This window comes from Aythya ferina (assembly GCF_964211825.1).
Source record: "Aythya ferina genome assembly, chromosome: 1".
In the NCBI taxonomy this organism is placed as follows: domain Eukaryota; kingdom Metazoa; phylum Chordata; class Aves; order Anseriformes; family Anatidae; genus Aythya; species Aythya ferina.
Window position 1 is genome coordinate 176,694,153 of NC_140296.1, and position 23,929 is coordinate 176,718,081.

The window sequence follows — 23,929 nt, forward strand, 5'->3', positions numbered from 1 at the left end:
ACTGCATTTGTGTCTGACAATTCTCATATTAGCATCTGAGTGGGAAGATCGTATAAACCATCTATACTTGCAGTAATATGTCTACACAGCTTCCAAAGCAAACTTGGCACCTATTTATAGATGCCTTTCACCTGACTACACAAGATACATGTATATTCCCTGTGATGTGGACGCCAAATAGATTTTTTTTTTAATGGAAAAACAAACAAACAAACAAACAAAAAAAACAACTAGGCTGGAAAAACACAAAAACACACATGTCATGAAAGGCCTCTTAGGATACTGTCCTGCAATGTTCTCCACATATGGTCATAGGAGAAATATTCCTCCATTTATGTGATAAAAAGATCAGAGCACAAAGCTAATTCTGATGTCCATTCTGCTGATTTTCTTTCAAAGAAATTACAGAGCCTCACAGGTAATTACTGGAATCTCCTTGACTGCACTGTGTCTCTACCACAATTTCTGGAAAGATGTTAACACTTGCCCCTACAAAGACTTGTGTTAATCCTCTGACTATCACATTCATATGCATCATTGTTCATTTTACATGGCAAAATTTTCATGCATGTATTATCAGACACTAAAACTGATAAAGCAATGTAAATTGCTAAAACTCTGTTTATGCCAACTGTAAAACACCTACTTAAGAATACTAGGATTTCACGTGTGAATTCAAAAAAGTGCATTTTTAGGACTTACAAAGCCCAGCTAGGTCGCTTATAAAGAAATACACTAACACCAGCTTCCTATTGCTGTGTATCATTTCACTCCAATTGCTAACTGCCACTGTGTTTTACATTGCTTGAGTTAATGTTTTTCAACACTATCAGCTGTCATCCTGTAATTCTCATCCTACCAACTAGTGTAAAAAGCCATTTATAAGTTAAGAAAAACTTGAATTGATATTTGTATTGAAACTCATCGGGTATAGTTCCTTTCAAAAGCACATTATTATAGTTGGGTCATCACTTGTCCATAGCCAGGCTGAAATAGAAGGAGAGCTTTATTAAGCTAGGTTTGATAAGCAGGAATCTCAAAGACGAATATGACAGTAAGAGATTGCATTACATTTTTTGCTTATTGAATAACCACTGACATTATATGAATAACAAGAAAAAATGGCAGTAGTAACTGCGAAAACATTTTTTTTTTAAGTTTCTTCTTAGGTTTGGAATGTTTCATAGTACCAAAGTATATCCAGTAATAACTAATTAATATAAAAACAAAATATAAGTGATATGGGGTATAGACCGTTACTAGATAGATGTCCTTCTGGTTTGTTTGTACATTTGTCTTCATGATATGAATCTTTAGAGAAATACGCTTCCCTTTACTAAGAAATGCACCCTTAATTCAATACTATATATTGGGCTACCATCTGAAATAATGTTATTACTTAACAAAGCCTGCATTTGCTAGCAGGATTTTGCTGATGTGTCTGAAAAGGGATTGTCATGTGCTATGTCAGTAAGACACTTAAAGCATATTCTGCTTCCATTAAAAGTTTTCAGCTTGACTTCAGAGAAAGCTTTATAACAATAACTATCTACTAGGTCTTAGGATGTGTCATTCCTTGTCTAGTTTTAGCTTGATTTAGCTGTATCTGCAAAAATTAGTTAAGAAAGTTCTGCTGCATCTGCAACTTATTCAAGGATATACCATTGTCTCATTTGTCCTAGCTGCAAGAGCAAAAATATTCAGTGGTCATGTTAGTTGTTAATTTTGCAGTCTTGAGCTTGTTTTATTTATGTTTATTGCCTAACTTATTTTAGCTTCAAAATTGCTTAGCTTTGTGTAATTGTGTGGTTCTTTTCCCCACACAATATCCCCCTCTCCCCATTTTTTTAAAAAAAGCTAAAAAACATGTACAATATATAGAGAAGACTATCAGACTAGACAAGTTACCATGGCATGACTAACTCATTAGGTAACTGGAGAGGCAAGAGTGCAACCCATTACTAAATACAGGAGAGAAAATAAACCTGGGATGATGATAACTCTCAGTAACTATGCCTTTGTAGTGTGAGAATACTGGATGCACTGGTAAACATTTCTGTCTACTGCTTTTTTGCATTAATACTGATCTTTCACAGAAATGTGGTGATTTGGGTTATGGTCATTAGCACTGTGGCAACAAGATTAACATCAAGCATTAACTTCACTAAATTCTAATTGTCACATGATGTTTTTTGGTCTCCCATTTGCTTGTGAAATACCAGGTTGACATGAGACTATAATCTACCAGATAGTGATATGAACTAGTAAGTCCTGCTCCTCAGCCAGTTTTATTACCTAGGTCAAAGCACCAGAACAACTACAAATACTTATGTTAGCTCATTATAGAACTAGTTTAAGTCTCTCCAGCCAGTGGTATTTTGTGCCAGATAAGTCACATCCACATAACAGGAACTCAACAAGCTGTAACACAGAGAAGTTTGGATTCAATGCTCTTGAATGTTAGCCCTCCATTTTACAAGTATTACATGCATTTCTTTTCCTCCAAATATGTTCCTCCTTTCATTTTTTTTTCCCAATATTTCTTTTCCTCCTTTCATTTAAAAAGTAGTTCAAATTAGTCTGTCTTACAAAGTAAACCTAGTTCAGGCTGTGCAACTACTCTGTTCTGATAGAACATTTATTCCTATAGTTGCAAAAGAGTAGAGGAGTAATTACTTGTTACTTTCTTCTATTGTTGCACAGGAGGTCAATGTATCCTCTCACTCCACCCTCCTCTGCCCAACTAGTCCACCATGCTTCTGCAGGTCCAGGTTTCTTCTGTGTTTCTAGTGCGACCTCTGAAGCAACTTTTGTGATCTGATTTTCCCTCATCTGCTGATGTTGCCCCAGTTTCTTACCCTGAAGTCCTTCTGTCTCCCATTCTCTATTAAAAGCAGTCTTTTGTTTCCAACAAAGACTTCTCAGTCATCACCAAAGCCAGTGCATTACCTTACATTAAGCTTCCTTCAGTTATATGCGTACTCCAAACCATCCACCTTTTCTACTCTCTCTAAACTGAGCTTTTTGCCGACCTCTAAAGCCACAACTCCAAGCTAGTAATTGGCTAGTTAGAATTACGTGACTAATCATGCTATGGTAGAAGATGAGCAATCACAAAACAGTTTTCAATATTATTAGACCTAAAAGAGACTCCAACAGAAACTATTTCTCCTCATCCTCTAGGTATCCTTCCAGAAAAAAAAAAAAATCTGTAAAACTATTATATATTTTTAAAATCTATGTAATGTGTGCAAGCTTAATTGCTAGCACATCCAATTTTTTTTTGAGGACAATGTCACAAGAGACTAATACTAAAAGGCTGGAACCCTGCCGAATTTTAAATGAGTCATTTGAATGCTGTTGCTCTTGTCAGCAAAACTTGTGAGCTCACTGAAAAGCAAGAATCCTCTTACACATCAGTTACTTCAATCTGGATACAATCTCATGTAGGAAGAGTGATCTCTTATATTAAATGAGGGATAGAAAGCTTTTGACTATACTTACTTTGTACCCTTGAAGATGTCCTCGGACACTTTTTAGTGGAACTGGGTCCCAGTGCACCTTTGCCAATGTGCTGTTAATAACATGAACCTGCACATTGCCTGGCGCAACCATTGGCACTGTGAGGAAAAAAAAGATGTAACAAGTACCTAGTTAGAATCAGACACCACATGAACATTTTTGGATTTACTCTTTGCATTCCTTTCAAAGAGTAGGTTAAAAAACTGATCCTGTGTGTTAAAAAGCTGACCTCAACACTAATACTACAGAGTTTTATGAACCCTTATTATCCCCACCTTACTTAATTTTAATTTTTAAAATATCTACTATACTATATACTTTTAAATACTTTAATATTTTGAATTCCCATTTAGGTTACACATTTAGTCACTTTTAATTAGTACCACTGAGTCAAACTAGGAAACTTACAGTCTTCCCCTGAATGTCCAATCACCTCTGATGGTTCTGGTGCATATCCCAGGTCATTTAAAGCCTGTACTTTTATTTCATAGGGAACAAAAGTTGGTGTACCAGACACGATATATTTAGACACATTTGCAACTACAACAGATGTCCATTCATCATCAACATCTTTCTGACGCCAGCTGACTTTGTACTGAAGTCCTGGTCCATTAGACTGAAAACCTTTCAAAGACTGAAATAAAAAGAGTAAATCAAACTGTTTTTTAAATATTCAGAAGCATCTCAAAAAAAAAACTAGAGTCACAAAGTTATCAATTTACAATTTTACTGAAAATTTATCACTGTGTTCTGTGACAGGGATGCAGCAATGCTGAAATTTCCAAGCATTGTAATTTATTTCTTACATGAGGTCAGTTCAGTTGCTTCTCATTTAATAGTAAAATTTACATTGAGTCTCGTCAATAAAAGACTGGCTAATTATCATACAACCATTCATTGGGATTTCTATACACATTTTTTGTTTTCAAGTATTTTTTAGAAGTGGAAAGAGAAGTAGATTTGCACCAGCTCCCTATAAACTGTTTTCCCTAGAAAATGTTTCTTGCCTAGGATGGGAAGTTGGTTCTACATGGCTCTCCAGAGCTCCTGTCGTAATGTTAAGGGCATAATAGAGACATAAAAGTTTTTTAGTGGAAGAGTGCACAACAATTCAGCTTATCACAGAAGCTGAGGGTAGAATTAATCCTCTTTAGAATATGTCCTAAAAATAACAATCTACTTAAATATGTAAATTGTGATTTATCTCAAGTTTTTCTACATTGGCAGCAAAACATGCCGCATTACCAAATTAGTGGATTATCTTAGAGGAATCGGTAAGGAAAACAAGGCACTTTGAAAAAAGATTTTTCTTTGATAATGCACGCAGCTTTTCCTTGAAAGTGAAGAATAGGAAATGTCTACATTTGTTCTCTTTCAAGAATATCATAAACACACAACACATATATTATTTCACAGGGTGTTCTCAGGTAGATCATCGTTATTTCTCTAAAAACAAAAACATTCTACAAAAATGCTACTCACAGAGATGAAAACAAGCAAATGAAACCTCCTAAATCCCCAAACTTACCTCCCATGTTATTACCAAATTATCAGGTTCTGAGCCTATCCCTTGTACATTAGAAGGATTTTCATCAGGGTCTGAAAACAAAATATTTACACATGAACAAGAATGACTGCTACTTCCATTCCAAGCAAATTTGATGCTATTCATAGCATAAATCAATCACTAGTAAGCAGAAATACTTATTTACTTGCAGATTTTGTCAGGTACTGCTCAGATGGTTCACTTGGCTGACTTCTACCAATTTCATTGACAGCTATCACACGGAACGAGTAGTTGACATATGGAGACAACTTCAACTGTACTGTTGTCTGAGATCCAGGAACTTCCGTCTGGTAATGCCATACCCCTGGCTCATGCAGTCCATCTTCATATTCAATCACAAAGCCTGCAAACAGGAATTGAATCCAATTTTATGTCAAAACTTGCAACACCTTCCTAGATCAGTGTAGCCGTTTTTGAACAAGCTAATCGAAACTGAGCAATCCAACTAACGTTTTTAAAAATCATGGAAACGGAAGTACATAGGACATATGTATACAAGGTGGTTCTGAAAGGTACTACATAGATAGAAATGTAAGAGAAACACTCTTTCATTATTTCATATTACTAATGCAGTTGTCAGGCAACACATTATTACAAGAGCTCTCTGTCAGGTGCTGGATTTTAATATAACAGGAACCCTTGAACTATCACAGCAAGAAAGTGAGACAAGATTGGAATTTTGATATAAAAGGAGTATTTGGCAAACAAATACGTTGCTCCTAGTTGTATCAAGCTGACAATAAAGCAGCGCCTATACAATTTTAAATGAGAGTAGTCCATTTTCCCCAGTGAAACTGTCTTAGTGAAAAACTATTTAAAGTCAAGAACCAATACTTAAAGAAGATTTTTGAGTGCACTTTTCAGTACCTTCAAATTAAGCCATGGAATTCATGTACAGAAGCTAAATTACTTGAGGGTTCTCTGTGTGAATATGATTGCAGTCAAGACCCTACGGTGTACACAACCTCAGGTATAAATAGATTTGTAGAACTCCAAAAAGAAAATCATTTTCATTACCAGAAACAAAAGGACCATTTATCTTCAGCTGTCAAACTGCCAGAAAAGAGATTCTAGTGTGTGAATCATATTACTTGTGTAAAAGGATCTTTTATAATGAAGTGTAATCTTTGAGCCTTTTTTTTTTTTTTTAAGTGATAGCAGCAGCATTAACAGGCTTACTTATGAAGCAAATGTCTTATAATGTCTTATTTTGCAAGCTCTCAGTGGACAACACGAGAATTTAAATTGTATTGTAATTAAACCCAGCATTATTTATTTGGAAGAGTTCAATTTCCAGTATCAGACCGTATGCAGCAGAAAAACTGATACAAGCCACAAGCTAGTATAATCTCTTTTGAGACAGTGTGAATGCTTTTCAATAGAAAAGCCAGACTTTGTCATCTGGTCTGGAAAACAATCAATGCACTGACACAAGAGTATACGAATAAGCTATAACTTAAATGCAATTCAACTATTTATATGAATCTTAAAAAAAAGCCAGACAAAAAACAAACATAAACCCCCTCCCAAACAATCAAACAAACAAACAAAAAAAAAAAACCACAACCTTCTGGTCTGTATTTTCATTAAGCACAGGCTTCTGTCACTGGTAGTCATGGATAATCCCCCTAAAGATACTGGTACTGATGCTATCTCAAATTCATGGGAAGTACTGAAAATGTTAGTAGATTTCTATTTAAGATGCACATACAAGTGACTTTCTACTCATTCAACTAATGAACAAGTCTGCTCTCTGCATATTCATAAGACTGGACATAATCATACAGAGCTCAAACCAGTATCATCTTCTGTGTTAACTAGCACAGGTTTTTGTAACAAAAGCCCAGCTCTTTAGGGCATTAAATAAGTCTTTCAGCTTGGCAGTGCAGTAGAGGATAACGAATGAATTTTTGTTATGTAAATAAATGGCAATTCACACAATCACAGAATCCTTAAGGTTGGCAGAGACCTTCAAATTTTAGCAAGTGAATTTGCCATTCTTCCATGCTGCACACAAAATTTATATTAGAACTTTTGGGGATCTAAGAAGAGTTAAGGTAATTCTGTTACAATAGATACAGACAAACATACTTGTAATAGGACTGTTATTTTCGTCTCCTGGTATCCATGAGAGTTCAATGCTTCTTTCTAGCTGACCTGTCAATTCCAAGTCAAAGGGTGGATTTGGCCGAGCTGTAAATCAAATGAACACAAAGCAAATAATCACAATAGAATATGGAGTTTCATCTGTGAAAAAATCCTTACATTCCAATCAAAAGAATTCCACAGATACAGCAGTAATGACTATTAGCATGCAGTTTTCACAAAACAGATACAAAATGGAGAACTGATATATCTGGAAACTTCCATACATTAACATGAATCTATATTTGATTTTATCCCCATCTGATTGTGATATAAAATGTGATACAAAAATGTAATGAAAAGTACAGAAATATGAAATGCACGTTTAGTTTATCTATGAATGAGTATGAGTGGTATTGTATTGTAACTAAAAATATTTAATAGGATGGAAAATAAAGAACTCACATCAAAGAAGATTTTCTAGAATCACCACAAATATTTTGCATGTGAATTCAAAGCAAGTATAGTGTAAATGGAAACTAATTGTAAGTTTCTAAGACATTTGTTTTTGTTGTACTTTTTAGAAAACCTGAAACATCAATCTGGTAATATACATCCACATAATGCATGAAGATGTAAATATCCATTTCAAATTGCTGAATTTGTTATATGAATTGTTACACAAAAATTAAGACTAATGAGTAAGTTCACTTAAGAATGCATAAACATTTTCTCAAAACTTGATAGGACTTACATAAATGTGCTCATTGCTCATATTTAAAAGTGTTTTGGGCATATTATATAGCATTTAAACACCCAAATTCAGGAAAAAAAATGCTATCAAATTAATGGGTGCATGGTGTCCAGTTTAAGACTGTACGACTGACAGATTTTGAGGGTATTTTAACTTTAATTTCACAATCTTTATTAGCAGTTTCATCAATCATTAACAAAACTGGGCAATAAGATTCTACCAATTTTATGAGTGAGGTAAAATGAAGACAAACTATGAAATAAAGTACTCCATGCCTAGAAAGTTGGTATCAAAAGCAAAGGAAAAGCATATCACAATTTAGTTGGTGCAAATTCTTTGATAGTGAATTAGCTTTCAATGAACTGCTGGATTTATCTTTTAAACCTTTCATGTATTATTATAACTGATTTGTATTACAATATTCATGATGAGAAAAACATTATCACACTATAACCTGATTTAAAAGTAATTTATATCTTAAAATCATTTATTCCCTAAAATACAAAGCACCCTGCACTGTGAAATTCCAAAGTCCAGCCTTCCAATAATGAAGCATTTGGTAAAATGGGATGAAACCACAAAACAAACACACATACACATACAAAAACACAGAAAAAAAAAAAAAGAGGGGGAGGGAGGAAGATGTTGCACTTTCCAACAGGCAAATGAGAAGTATATCAGGCAGATGATGTCGGAAGGGAACTTTGTATTAGTTTACCGTAAATGATAGCTGGAGTTGGGGGAGCAGCTGAAAAGAACATTAATATAGAGGATTTAATCAGTTAGTAGCCAAAGGCACAGAGTATAGTAAGTAGTTATAGACTGTAATAATTAGAGAGAAAGAAAAGTTAACTTACAGTAAATAGTTGGGTATAAATAATACCTTGATTTTTCAATGAAAAGTGATAGAAGTATTCTACAATAATTTCTTTTTCTTTTTTTTTTTTTTTAATATGAATGGATCAAGAAAACAAACATTAAAAAAACTTTTTAAAAGTACTAGATGCTTGTTAAGTACTATATGTCATTCCTGGATAGGCGTAAGATTACAACACAATTTTAAAACACAAGCTTTCAGCTTGAACTTGTCCAACCTAACTTCACCAGGTAAGAATAATACGGGACATCTACTTAGGACCTTCTTACAAACTGGGAGAAGGAGCACAGTAACATATTTTACAATAATCTGAACTCATAGAAAGTTAACAAGGTGAAGGAATTTAATAACAAAGTCACTGAGAAGTCAAACAATCAAGCATGTTCAGTCTTTCTGAAGAGTAATTCAGCTGCAAAAGAGTTTCCTGAAATAACATGTTCAAATATTCTGCAATATGCAATTTACTGTGTTAGCTCAGGTGTGATACAAATAGAAACCTATACCGTGAAACTGAATGTGTCCTGAAGCTGTTGGACCCTTTTGTAAGTAGACGATTCAAAGGCAAATTTTCAGGTAAGATTATTATATTTTCGAACTGAAACACATACAAAATTTGGTGAAATTCCTTTTTTCCTGTCCTAGCAACCAAAATTATGTTTGTGCTTTTCATTTTAAATCTAATGCTGTTTTTATACTTAACAGAAATTAAACACAGTATTGCTATCATAAAGTTTTAGAGTATTCTTACCAACAACAGTAAGCACAGCACTTGCTGAAACACTGTCCAGAGTAGTATTAACTATGCAAGTATATGTTCCATCATCTTTATCAGTTACATTCATAATGGTCAAGTTGTCTTTACCAACTAGAAACCTGTAAATACAATAGGTTCAGCCACTGAATCAATAACTGGTACTGTTATAAGAAACTGTTATATTGTCAAATCCCATACACTTGTGTATTTCAGCAAATATCTAGACAACAGTGTAGGCTATGGGACTGGGTCAGCCTTTTCTACATTGCTCTTAACTATCTTCCCACAGTAACTACCTATTCTTCTAATGCATTTTTATTTCCAAATATGCTCAAATTACTTTTAATTATCTGTGATCTACAGCAAAATTGTCTTCCTTTTATCCCTTTAGTTTGTTATGCCAATTATCCTTACTATTTATATACATTATTAATGTACATTTAAAATAAATTAAATCTCATTTTATTCTGAATTATATCTTAATATTTTCACTACACTAGACAAGTCTTTTAGTCATCAAATATGGGATAGTGATGATACTTAGCAGTCTTGTTTGGAAATTGTCAATAGGTCATTATGTGACTTTCAAAAGAACAGGAAAAGGAGTACATGGAGGAAATGAGAAAATAAAAAATACAGACAAAATAGTTTGTCTATACCTCTCATCATCTGGCAGTTCGTCATTGTCCTTCAACCATATAACTGTTGGTATTAAGGTAGAATCATGTTTTATTATACACTCAAATGAAACGTGGCCATATCTCTGAATCACTTTGTATTCTGGCTGTTTGATTATCAACGTTGGGTCTGAAATTTAAAATGACTATTAGATATTTAGAAAGTCTTAAATTCTATATTAATCTGTGATGAAAGAGTGATTTTCTTACCTTTAACTTCCAATTGTACTTCATTTTGTATCTTTCCTAATTCATTCCTTGCAACGCATGTGTATGTGCCACTACTATCCTTCTGAGCCACTGGAATTTCCAAGGTTCCATTATCATGGAAAACGTATTCATTTCCCCGCAGGATGCTGCCTTTCACTCCCTTAAACCTTTATACAAAAGGTAGATATTATTATCCAACATCATACTTAAATTCTATCATATTTTATTAACAGGAAATAAAAACTTGGACTGCTACATTAGCAACTACAGACAGCATCACATAATGAAATTTAAACATGATTCTATACGGGTAGCTTAAATGTTACTACATCAAGTATAATTAATATTGTATTAGCATATTGAAATTATCTTAAGTTTGATGATATACAGTTTCTAAATTGTAAATAGAGTCTAAATGTTTGTTTCCACAGAAGCAACTGCCTCTTTTTACATAATTTAAACACAACAACTGTAACTTACCATTCAATCTCAGGTTTAGGTGAACCAAAATAAGCACAGTCTATTAATGCAGGACTATCTAAGATGACTTGATACAGTTTATTAGCAGGAGTTAGAATTCTTGGTGGCTCAGCTGAAAAGACAAAGATGTCTGTATATAGATACAAGGATACAAATACAAAATATGAAGGCATCAAGTAGGGCCTAAAGAGTATCCATTAACATCCTTCTCTGAAGTGGTTTCTGATCTCAGCTTTGTTTTACTACTATTAGCCTGAGGAAACATTAATGTAGCAGAATTTTCATGTGAAAAGTAAATGTTTCTTCCCTGTTTACAAGTAACAGGAATGGATACCAAAGCCGGTTATTTAATTTGGAATATTTAAATCAGAACATACTTCACAAAGAGAAACTCATGGGAACAGACTGAACTAAGTAATTCTGAAAAACCCTTTAGGCAGAAAGATCTATTTGGTGAAACACCTCCATTTTTGAACAGAATCATGGACTCAAAATGAGGTTCTCTCTTTTAAAAGACTGTCACTCTGTCACTCAAAGGATCTGCCAATTCCTGCAGGATAGTCTTCAGGGGCCATTCTGCCTTGGATTTTCCTACTAACTTTGTTAAATTCAGTGGGAAGATCGAGAGGTCACAATTATCTCACAACTTGAAATGCATCCTTGGAGGCCTTAAAGCCAAATGTATAATCATGTCCCCTCACAATAGCAATTTAAAGATTATATTTTCTATGATGGGGTTTAGCTGAGTCTTTTCCAGGGATTATCTGAATCCAGGATCACTGCACAATTAGAATGTGTTCTATACTGCAGTTTTCAGGTGGAACAAATATTTAACTGATCCAAAACACCAACAATCAATGAAAGTGTACTGAAACATACTAACTTAAAGAATATTAATGCCTGCCTTATTTGTTATGCTTATGTTTGTTATGATTTACATTAAGAAAAAATTAAAAAGAGATAAAATTTCTGCCAAGTTTCCAACAGCTTCCACAACCAACCTTCTTACCTAGGAGCAGTGAAAGGGAAATTCAGGAGTATCCTACAAAAACAACCCCAAAATATCTATACCCTGGGCTTTTACAAAGCTCAGGAAATATGTATATTCCCACATATTAAAGACCTCAACCAAGGCTTGGGGATGCAATTTGTATAGTAGCAGAAGACGACTAAATACCCACGAAGACTGAAAAATACAAAAATGTGTTTCTTACCCAGAACATTCACAAATGCATTTGCTAGCAAGTATCCATACTCATTAGAAGCATTGCACTGATAGACAGCACTTGATCTTTCTTGCACAGCTGAGAAAATAATGGTATCACCATCCACCTTTCTGCTAGGATCTTCTGGGGCAACTGTTGGTATAAAGAAAGAAAGAAATTTTTCTTAAACTGCCATTGCATAACATGTTTCATACTTCTGAAAAGAAGAAACAAAATGAAAGACCAATATGCCCTTTGTTCTACTTTCATGCATGACTGTTCACTGGGCAAAATGTGAATTCCAGTATGATTAAAGAAGTTATTCCAGTTCTACACACATTTAATTGTTAAATTTTTGTCTTCCCACCCCCCCACCCCCCCCCAAAAAAAATAAAAAGTGAAGTTAAGATCATATTTTGTATGCAATAAACATGAAAAACAGTGACATGACAAGATTCGGAGAAATACAGACAATATCTACAAAAATAAATATTTCTGAACATCAAAAGAAACTTGTTAGAATTACATTGAAACTTTACAGCCTCTATGATTTAAAAGCTTCTGCTTGTTGTATCAGTTTTTATACACAGAAATAATTCTCCAGGTATAAAATCAGCCTTAGTCAGTTGCAAACTACCTCAAAGTGAAACACAAGTAATTGTTTTGTACAAAATCAATAGTCTTCTCAATAGCTGTGTTAGCAGTTCAGTAGGTGGCACTCTTTCCCTGATGTAAGTATTACACAGTGCTATTTCTTCAACTACTCTGTAGTAGCATCCCAGAATAATTCAGAGCGTAACTGAAAATAAAATTCAAAGATATTGCTGAAGAATAATAGCTGTCAGTTATCACACAACTGGATGAAGTTATAGGGGTACAACAGAGAAAATAACAGCTTGTAACACTGTACTGCATAAAAATGGACAAATTAAACTTTCATTTAAAAAAAAAAGTAGAAATATATTAACATATTGTTAATTAAATGTATTGGTAAGTTTACTGTTATATTAATCTGTAAAATAAATGCATATGTGAATTAAGGAACACATTGTAGTATGGTTGCATCATCAAAATTGAAGGTTGAGAAAATAAACATATTTGTGGAACACTTTTTCATATAAAATTATTTCTGATTTCTTTGGATTCATAGAGAAGATCGATTAAATAAATTAATATATATTTTCTGTAAGTGACAAAACCTTTTGATTCTGACTATATCTCAGTACTCAACTGCACACAGAAATTTATCTTACGTTTTCTCAGGTCTACTGAAATATTGATTACTGAATTCTCTAAGAGAGAAGAAACCAGATGACAGGGACTCCAGTTCTGAGCTCCTGCTTAAAGACATTTCCATTGTTGGTGAACTCTGAGGCTACTTTGTATATAAAGTAACGACATCAATTTTCAAACAGATACCTCAAGAACAATTCTCAACTCCATTTTTAACTCCTATCTTAAATCACTCGGAGTTAAGATCAATACAACAAATTAAAATTTTTGAAATCAAGAAAAAGGTACAACAAGAATTGCAAATGCTTTACTATTCTCTGGGCTACTGCATTGCTGGCACTTATTTTTCTCCTTTTTGGATTTGCTTCCTATTGTGTTCTGTGTTACACATTTCTTCATGTTCCCATGTGAATGACATTTTCATTAAAAGATTCATGGGCTGAAAATAGACAGAGCAGGTGAGTAGCCCAGCAGGCAGGCCAGTCATCTGTGAGAAGCGGTCTGTTTCTGCACACACATCACAGTTAAATGGAAAATACATGCTATCGCACTCCCAGGAGGCAGGTCTGCCCAGAGCTGCTCTGCTCCACTCTCTGTGCATCCCTCCACTCATCCCCTCTGAATCCCAAACCATTTTTTCAGCACCTGGGTGCCTGTTCTAAAAAAAAAATCTGTGGGTCCTAGGAGAAAAATAAAAAACAAGAACAAAAAACAAAGGAAGTATCTTTTTTTTTTGTCTGGTCTAGCTACCTGCATGCTGAAGAGCATCATCTTGAGATTGGTGTCTACTCAATATACTGTCTTGTGACACATCTCATTCTCCCACACAACACAAACACAACCCACAGGTCTTTGTCCATGCATTACACTGCATCTTGCAGGGCCAAGCCCTAAAAGTTAGCCACTGCAGCACCCAGCTGCTTTGCTGCTGTGCTCACACACTGCTCATTGGCTTTTATGAGGACTCTGGTCACCTTACACGATGGCTGTGTGAAAAGGAGAAAATGCTTTCAATGTGTTTGATGGGTCTAAATTTGGCGCTGACAGGCAAAATAACAAAGAATTACGTAATACTAAAAATGGGTGTGCACAACTGGGATTATGAATGTTGAGGATTTGCTATAAAGGTTCTGCTGTAGTAATGGAGAGTTGAGCATGTGTTCTGTAACATCAACATTCAGTTGCAAAATCACTGAGCCTTAATTTAAGAACATGCTTACATCGTTTCTGCCCAAAGACCTGATTGCCTTTCTTCACATTATTTTTCCATCACATTGTATAACAAGACAGCTTCTTGACTATACAGCTACATACAGCCTATTTTTGCACAGACAAGGTATAGCCTCTAGGAGATACGCTTGTCACAGCCAGCTATTGGCACTCTGAACAACGTCTGTTCATCTGAATGCATATTCTCATTCTGTTTCATAAGCTTTTGACAGCCCCAGCAATTACTTCTGTTAGCATGTTTAAAGAACCACTATGGCAATTTTTTTTTTTTCCTGTGTAAAAGACAGAATGAAATGTGCTGTCTTAACAGAAAAAATTAAGATGCATGATTATACTTAAAATGGGAAGAAAATCTCCAGATTTTGCTGAGATTTGTTTACACTTTTCTATTAAAGTATTTCATTTTCCTGATCAGTTCTACTTGCTGGTCAGTATTTATTTGTGCACTCTCAGGAAGCTAAACAAATGAAGATCAGAACAACTGTCAACTGCAGTCTACAATATAACATTATCAGTCCAAATGAATGATACAGCCTGAAGAAGTCTAAGAAAAGAATGCATTTTTTTTCAGAAAATTATTAGGTCACAAAATATATTTACTGACTTTACAATTCTTTAGCTTTAAGATCTTTGCAAAATTGGAACATACAATCCATCACTCGGAGTTTTTTTGTTTTGTTTTGTTTTTTAAGCTTAAACATATAAAAAAAAACAAAGAGGGTGGTAAGACCCTGGAACAGGTTGCCCAAGGAGGTTATACAGTCTCTTTCGTAGAGATAATCAGAATCTGAATGGACACAGTCATGAGCAACCTGATGCTGATAACACCTTCCTTTGAGGAGGCAGATTGGACCAGATGAACTCTACCTCCTTCCAACTATTTTATGATGTTGTGATTTTAAAATGAAATATTTTAATATTAAAAACATAGACTGACAATAAGGCATTACTCACTGAGAAGGAGGTATATACCTGTGATTGCTGTTCTGTAATTTACTGTTGTTCACAAAAAGGCTCATGTGAAATCGAGAATCCCTGACATCTGAGTTTATTATACTGGTACCAGATTCTGAAATACAACAGCGGATGCGATCTAGCTGACATCAGATGTTCTCAGCTTTGCTAACTCAGAGTCTAAGTCCCACGGGGCACAGAATTAAGAATATTTTTCTTGTTGCCTGAGAAGCATGATGTAACCTAAGGTAATATATATATTTTTTCCCAGAGGCATGTGTAGATTACAACCTTAGTTTTCAGGATATATGCACTGTTTCTATTCTATTATGAAAATGTTGATGTCGTCTTCAGATGTTGTAGTAGAGATTCCCTCTGGCTGAAAACAAGCTGGAGAAGACAGAAACTAACTTTTTTGATTTTCCTGTATCAATCACAACACATACACCTTTGGCAGGTGTAAGAGCTAATTTTATCCAGATCAGTAAAAAGTTAAATAAAAACACAGTACAAACAGATAATTTCTCTTTAGAAAACAATAGAGATATTAATGACTGTCTTCAGATGCCTCCATTTTTTAAGCAAATCAAAGTTATGAATAAAAAATAATTATAACTGCTATGCATTTGCAGTCACTATATATGATTGTTGAAAAACCTTTCACATCGCAAATTTTATTATTTTTTAATTCACAAATAAGATGGTTTCAGAGTAGAGAACTATGCAGGAAATGCAAAAATTGATAGCAATGTAAGAACAGAAATTATTGTTTAAGTGTTATAGTTCACAGTCACTCTTTAACCTCTACTATTAGTAAAGCTGACTTTTCATTTTGCATCAGTAGAAGAATATTAATTTTTCAGAGAATCTGAGACAATTATTTGATTTAGATTATTATACTGAAAATTTGTTGTTGCTTCATACTATACAGGTCTGCTTCATACTATAATTGTGTCCTCAAGTTCATGCACAATTAATAGTGAATGTAAGTGGGGCCTGAGAACACTACTGGCTCATAAGGCATGATTTTCAAAAACCCTAAAAAAAAAAAAAAAAAAAAGCAAAGAGAGAAGGCTAGGGATTTTTTTCTGATATGGATTTAGACATATGGTCCTTATATAATGATGCCTTTCAGGTTCTGATAGGATCACAGGATCTCCTGTATTACAGCAAATTTGCTAAAAGCAACCTATCATTCTTCTTTACCTGCTTATTCCTCCAAAAAGTCACGTTCACAAGTAATTTATAAATAAAGTAACTGTCTCAAAATGAGGAAGGTCTATCTTAGCTATAACTTGAGTGACTGAAATGGCAGTTTTGAAGAATTATTTATAAAAGGTTAGACATTCATATTCTGATGTATTACCTATAACAACGGGAGAATGTCACAGAACCAGGACTTATCATTAACAACCAACCAAACAAGAAAACTAGGAGGGACTTCCAGTGTGTAGTCACCAAGCTGTACTGATAAGAAGTCATGTCCCTTATGCAGGCACCTCCCAGCTTTTTTTATAAATTATGTGGTCTCTGAATGAGCATCCAGTTAACATACTTTTGGCTACAGCTGACTAGCCTCATAACATTTGAGAACCCAAATCAGGGGACATTATGCAGGACAGACCTGTTCTATCCGATCTCTCATCATTTTGCCTAAATACTATATGAGGCATTTAGAGAACCTTATGCAACTAGAATCCCTCATTCTTCCCGTGGGATAGGGCAGATGACAAAGAAAGGAGAAGACAGGGATTTTAACCAATATTTTGCCTTACTTGGCTGAACTTTCACAGTCACATAGAGCTATAGATGTATTTCTGCACAGACACATATAGTTCCAGTGGTATGTGCAGAAAGGTTGTGGGTTCTGACAAAGCAGAGGCCTTGACAATACTTTCAGAGATGAGTATAAACTGGAGAAAAGCTGATAGTAAAATAGCAAGACTGGACAGTCATCAGACAGACCTGAAAACCTGTAAGGTCATACTGACACTGAAACTAAGCAAGGAAAACAAGAAACTTGAGTTTTGCCTTATCCTACACCCTACAGTCAACAGTCAAAGACTTCATTCTGGAAGAGATGGCAAGAGATGGAAGAAGTGCTCTTTTCCTTTTTCTAACATCTCACTTGTTCCTCAGAAAAGTATTTTCCTGTGACCCCTGCAATCCTTGTTCCAGGGTGAGATGTTTTTATTTTGGTAGTGCTGTTAACTCCAAAGGGATGGCAGGCTAGCCACAACTGTCCTTTGGCTATCTTGTGCAGAATAAGTAAAACTGATTATCAGAGGTTCTCCTGTCTGCCACAGCTCCTAGGCCAGATGCACAGTTCCAGCATCATGACAGCAGAAGTGGTGGATGCCTGCCTGCCCTGGCACTTCCCTCCTCTGTGAGGCTCAGCTCCTCAGGGTGTCAGAGACCCGGCAGATTTCATCCCACCCTCCCATGGCCACGATGAACAGCTTGTGTGTATGCTCACAGAGAACACAATGGAGGACAAATCTGTGAGCCAGGGATTATCGATGCCTTTCATGAAGGAAATGTAAGGGCTAATGTTTCCCCCTTAACTTCAATGTGATTAATAATGGAGACTAACTAAAAAGTGAGATTCAATGTGAGACGTAATATAAACAAGTGAAGCACGTGTTGACAGAAGATAAACAGCGCCTTTCAGTGCACTACTTTGTCTAAATCTAAGTGTGTGTATTTAATATTTAATAGCTCATCATGAACTATGAACTACTGAACCAATAAATTAGTCTTTTGTGCAGTATTTGCAATGCTCTTCTGAAGCCCAATTATGAAAGTGCTTCCCCTTCCCAATTAATCCGGGTTGTTACTTTTTTAGAAGTTGAGATACTTTATGCATGGTTTCCCTTTTGTAAAACCATGCTGAATATCTGAGCAGCAAAACACAACGGATTATGCAGCAGTATAAATAATGCAGACCTTGAGCGTTAATTGAAGCGCAAGGCAAGGCAGAATCGTGGCCTGAACTTTCAATTGCTACTTGCAAAAGTAATTCTAATTGACCTCAATGGGACTGTGCATGTGGGTTCAAATTACTCCTGTGAGTAAACACTACAAGGTTTGCTTCTTATCGCTCCAGCATGCCTGAAACAGCTTGCTTTCAATTGGAAGCGAGCTTTTCTTCAGAGCATTATCATTGAAGAAAATGAATGAAAAGATTTCAAAGAAGCTTAAAATCTTCCTTTAAAAGTATCTTTTTTTATGCTGGCTAATATAATCTAGAACAAAATTTACACCACTGCACTTGTTTTCATAGGTGCTTAACATACATTAATCTTTTTATTATTATTATTTTGATATGAAGCTGATCTTCATCTTTCCCTTTCTGTTATTTAAGCCTCACCCTTTGACTGAGATATAGCTGGATGGTTCTTTCTTCAACATTCCCCTTCCTTGTCTGACTCTATTATGGCAAAACAAAACCGGAAGAATTAAGCATCTCCCAGTTGTGGTTTCCAATAGAAAATTAAAGTATTGCAAACAGATTACAGGGCCACAGGAGGCACATTGTGGGATATATGATGACAGCAGGGCTTTGAAATTCAAATGTAGCTCTTTTTCTTTGAAATCCTGCCATGGGTGTAGCTCTCTCAGCACTGCCCTGAAGCTGAAACAGCTGCTTTAGTTTCCTTTTACAGTGATTTACTAATCATTCAGCTGGAAGAAGAGAGGCTCAATTCTGTTATTTGGTAGGAAGCGAACAAAAGAGCACGCTGTACTTGGTAGTTTCCAGACCTGTTTTTGGTAACTCAGAATAATATAAAATCACAAGAATCTTAAGAACAGCACTTTCTATGACCGTGATAATTTTCTTTCTTGGATCCCCAGACAGTTTCAGTGTACTTGAGCATCCAGTGAACTTGCACTTAAATATTTAAGGTGGCAAAACTTCTGTCTTCCTCAGCAGTGAAAGTGACCTTTAACATAAAACTGAGCTACCCAGTTATTATTTGCTGTGTTCTTTTGTCTTTTTTTTTTTTTTTCTTTTTTTTCTCCTCCTATTGAGTTTGAGTGGATAATTTTGTTAAAGTCTCTTAATTTTTTTCTGAGTTTCCTTCAATAAGACTCTGTATACTAATTCCTCTGGGCCATCCAATGTATGCTGCCCTCATACTTGGGAAGTTTGGTGGTATCTGCCTCTAAAAACTTTATATTTCTTAATGTTTTACTGCTATCCTGCAAAAATGCAGAACACATAGTTGCTTTTCTGGAAAATGTAGTTGTTTGTCATTTGAATAGCCAGTCCTACAGCTTTGACAAAGAAGCAGTAGAAGGCAAAGGTGCATCTCAGTAACCAGCTGCAAAAGATTTTAGTCAGGTTTTAAAAAGATTTTAGTCAGGTTTTAGTCAAGTGTTTGTTTATTTTAGTCAGATTTTTAGTCAGGAAGGATGAAGAGTTAAACTATCAGACTAGCAAGAAAAAAAATCTCAACAAAACAAAACAAAAAACAAGACTAATGGCAACTATATAAAGAACAGTAAATATGTTGAGACAACTTAAAAGCCAGAAAGGTAACTACAGGATAGGTATTAAACTTCAAGCATAAAGCAGACTTCATGATATATGTACATACAGCATATACAATACAAAATTACATTATTTTCCTGTTTTTCTTGTATACTTACTACTTTTTGGTGAGGTGACAAACACCTCTCTGAAATGGTGCTTTATGTCAGCTCACATAACTTACTTAACCAATAGAAACTTCTGGTTTTATATCTCAGGATAAAGATCTCAACTTATTTTTACTTAGGATTCCTGGAACAGATACTTTGCTAAATGTTTTTGTTTCAATACTTTCCCTTACTTTACCCTTTTGCCTAAAGAAAAAAAAAAAAGTGTACATACAGAGTATACTCTGATAGCTTGTATGTGGAAAATTAGAAGAACTTGTATAGAATGCTTTCTGTTAGTACTTTTCCCTTAAATTATCCCTGAAATTGCACATTTTCAGTTCAGTTTCAGATCTCTTGTATCCCAAATGTTTTGAATATATCTAACGAACGTTCTTGTTTGCCTGTTGCTGTTTCCTAGATTCTCACTGTGTAGAATTCTCCTCCATGTCCCAAACTCTGTGACACTTACTTTGATTAACATACTTAAATGTCTCCTGGAACTCCCAAAAGTTACAGTCATACATTCCACAGGCCAGACCAGACCCATATTTTAGAATAGATTATCTTTCACAAGGCAATAGGGTAGATTGTTTTTATAGTACTGTTTCATGAAAAAGGAAGGACAAATGTAGAAGAACCAGGTGTGATGTGATGTAGAGGCCATGCTGAGTACAAAAACAACTGACAACATGCTGCAGCATTCTCCAGCAAGTTCTACCCAAGCAAACTTATGCTTCATACAGCAGCTATCTTGTGTCTGTCATACAGCATCACCAGTCATAGCACTGCAACAATTCAGTGACTCAGTCAATGGCTCTAGGTAGCTTTTCTTATCACCAACTCTGGATTGCTTTTCTTACCCATACACAGAGAAACAGCTGTTTCACTGCCTCAGGGGTTCCTTTTCTTTGACACCTACTTTGTACAAGCTGTTTTCCAGGCAGTTGCTGACGCACCAAGTCAGCTTTGCTGCTGCTTTTTAGTGCTGAAGCCTGGAAGGCTCCAACATCCTCTAAGCTGCGTATCCTGCAAAAGTGCTCTGAACACCCACAGAAGTGACGACTTGACCTTTTGTGTCAACTTTTCAATTCTTAGAAAAAACTAGTACTGCTCTGGGGCAGCAAATGAGAGACCCAGCAAACATGACTGCCACAGCAACACAATGGCAGAAATTATACCTCAGTAATATCCCTCAAAAGGGCATGGCACAGCTTTGCTGCTATGGCTCTGCCTCTGTAAGGATGCTACCCCAGGAGAGCACCAGACAGGATAACCAGGTATACACTCACAAATAGCACAAATGCGCTCTCAAACACTTTAAAGGCACATTTTGTTGTTCCATCTTGAGTAACCACTGTTTTTTAACCACCTAATTTATAATTTATTATAACCTGTCAGCCAAAATTAAACAAATGCATGCTCTTCATTTATATAGATAAATATACATTTTAAATGATATTGCTCATATTTCCTTATTCATCATCCTGTGAGGTAATTAAAAATCTTACTTGCTATGGGAACACCATTTGATAACCAGCTTATGCTAGGTTTTGGGTTGCCATTAGCTCTGCAGATCAATGACCCATCTTCTCCAGGAGATAGGACCAAGTTTCTGGGTGCTGTTATCCAGTATGGAGCAGCTGGGGTTAGGAAGAGAAACACAGCAATCATTTTCCAAAATTACCATGATTACAGAAAATCATGAGGAACAGTCATGGTAACCATAACATAATTCAAACAAGATATGTATAGGTATAGACATACAGTTGTGTGGTAAAATTTATTTTTGTATACATTATATTCAATGATTAACTGGTAAATTACACTTTGGCTAAACTGAGCTATTGGCTACCTCCTGCATTGAATGGGGGATAGCTTTTTACTTTGAAATTATAAGACAGTTGAAAATGCACAGAGATTGAAATGGACAGAATACTGTCCACACCAAAAGATCTTCATCTATGTCACCTTTTTTATTATTTATTTTTTTTTTTACAATAAATAACCACAAATAGTATATGTTGTCACATTTTGCAATTAAACTTCAGATTTTGGATTGATGGATAGAAGCAAACAGAAAACTCTTGACAAGAAGGTTGAATATGACTATAGAGTGATAGTGGACTACAGTAATAGGTTTTTAGTATGCAAAGGGAGCACTACACTTGGTTATTTAAATGACTAATTAGCTGTCATCCCTTTTTTTTGTTTGTTTCATGATATTCAAAATATTCTTACAGTTTCTATTTGGACAAACACATTTTAAATGTTTTTAAAACTAGTAAGACAGCACAGGTAAAAGACTCAGGAAACAAAAACAGAAATGTTCATCAAGGGAGAAAAAAGAGCGTAAGATGAATAGAAAAATAGGGAAGAGAAAAAATCTGGGCTATGTGAATAGAGAGCAGAAAAGACAGAAAATAAAAAGAAGATAAAGACAAGGGATGGGGAGGAAGGCAGAACAAGGAAGGACAAAGACTAATGACAATTAATCAAAGATATAAATTAAATGTATTACAGATATATATTAAATGTATTAAAGATATAAATTAAATGCATTAAATGTAATACAATAAAGTCTCAATTTAGCCTGTTACTTGACAAAGCAACATAATGAAAAGAGAAACAAAAGTTAGAGATAGTCAAGTCTGTCTGTCTGATGGCGGAATTCAGTTGATTTAGCTATCCTCAGTTATTTTTTAATATTATCATTCATCCTTTCAGTTATAATTTATTATCCTGGTAAGCATACTTCAGTCTTGCATTCTGGACATCGACAATATTAAATTAACGATTATTTTAGTATTACCTTTCACAGTTACTGAAATGACATGATGAGTAGAACCTAATATATTTCTTGCTATGCATTTGTAGTTCCCAGAGTCAGCTTCAGAAACATCTACGATCTTGAGGGTTTTCTTAAAATTTTCAAAAAATGTTCTGTTGGCTGGCAATTCGCCACCTTCTTTAATCCAGCGAATTACTGGTGTGGGTCTGGAAAAGCAAACGTACAGATCAAACTAATGGACTACTGAAAAGGAAGATGAGAGTTCTATATGTTAATGTTTTGAACATAAATTTTACACCAATTATTTTAAGAGCGTTTACTCAGATTTTGGGGCATGTCCAGCAAATGTGCAGGATATGCCAGCATTTTTTTCTAGGAAATGACAAGCCTCACTAACACTGTCAATGGCCATCTGTTCATAGGTTTAATAATTATGGAATACATTTGTCTCCTGATTAATCTAAAAACCTCAATGGTTAATAAATGAATACAAGTGTATTTTAAATCTTACTGTATTTATACTTTCATATTGATGCTCATTCTGGTTTAAAAGGTAACTTCTAGATAATGATAAGATTACAACTGTCCTTCATTTGAGCAATATTGTAATACTTCATGCACATCATAAATATTATAGCAGATCTGTAGGAGACAGAAATTTTTCCTATGACAAATCAAGAAAAAAATGACAGTACTGAGTCAAGTATAGCTACTTGTAATTGCATCCTGGTTGTGTCCCATGTTGGCTACTGAGGCTGAAAGTTGTCCAAACTCATGCAGACATACCTTTAAAATTACAGCAAATTAAAAGGTGTTGCTTTCTCAGTAGAATGTCCTCTCTCAAATATTAATGATTCAGGGCAAATATTCATTTAGCAATCTAATATGAGAACAGGAACAACTAGCAAAGTTTATTTTTAATTATGGTATCAGTAATTAGGAGTAGTTT

The 23,929-nt window shown here is 34.9% G+C and overlaps 1 protein-coding gene across 33 annotated transcripts in view; it reads right to left on the reverse strand.

The window, feature by feature from the left end:
• NRCAM (neuronal cell adhesion molecule) overlaps nt 1–23,929 on the reverse strand; it is a 151,749-nt gene that overhangs the window by 32,329 nt on the left and 95,491 nt on the right. For 23 of the 33 annotated variants that reach the window (XM_084514178.1, XM_084514165.1, XM_084514176.1 and 20 more), the window contains 13 exons: nt 23,002–23,186; nt 21,701–21,832; nt 12,141–12,284; nt 10,927–11,038; nt 10,447–10,613; nt 10,219–10,366; nt 9,554–9,678; nt 8,647–8,676; nt 7,181–7,282; nt 5,235–5,432; nt 5,051–5,121; nt 3,931–4,156; nt 3,505–3,620 (listed from right to left, as the gene is read on the reverse strand). In XM_084514178.1, coding sequence (XP_084370304.1) covers nt 3,505–3,620; nt 3,931–4,156; nt 5,051–5,121; nt 5,235–5,432; nt 7,181–7,282; nt 8,647–8,676; nt 9,554–9,678; nt 10,219–10,366; nt 10,447–10,613; nt 10,927–11,038; nt 12,141–12,284; nt 21,701–21,832; nt 23,002–23,186 — 1,756 coding nt within the window. The remainder of the gene's footprint in view (nt 1–3,504; nt 3,621–3,930; nt 4,157–5,050; nt 5,122–5,234; nt 5,433–7,180; nt 7,283–8,646; nt 8,677–9,553; nt 9,679–10,218; nt 10,367–10,446; nt 10,614–10,926; nt 11,039–12,140; nt 12,285–21,700; nt 21,833–23,001; nt 23,187–23,929) is intronic. The other 10 variants (XM_084514177.1, XM_084514170.1, XM_084514175.1 and 7 more) reach the window with 1 other exon arrangement.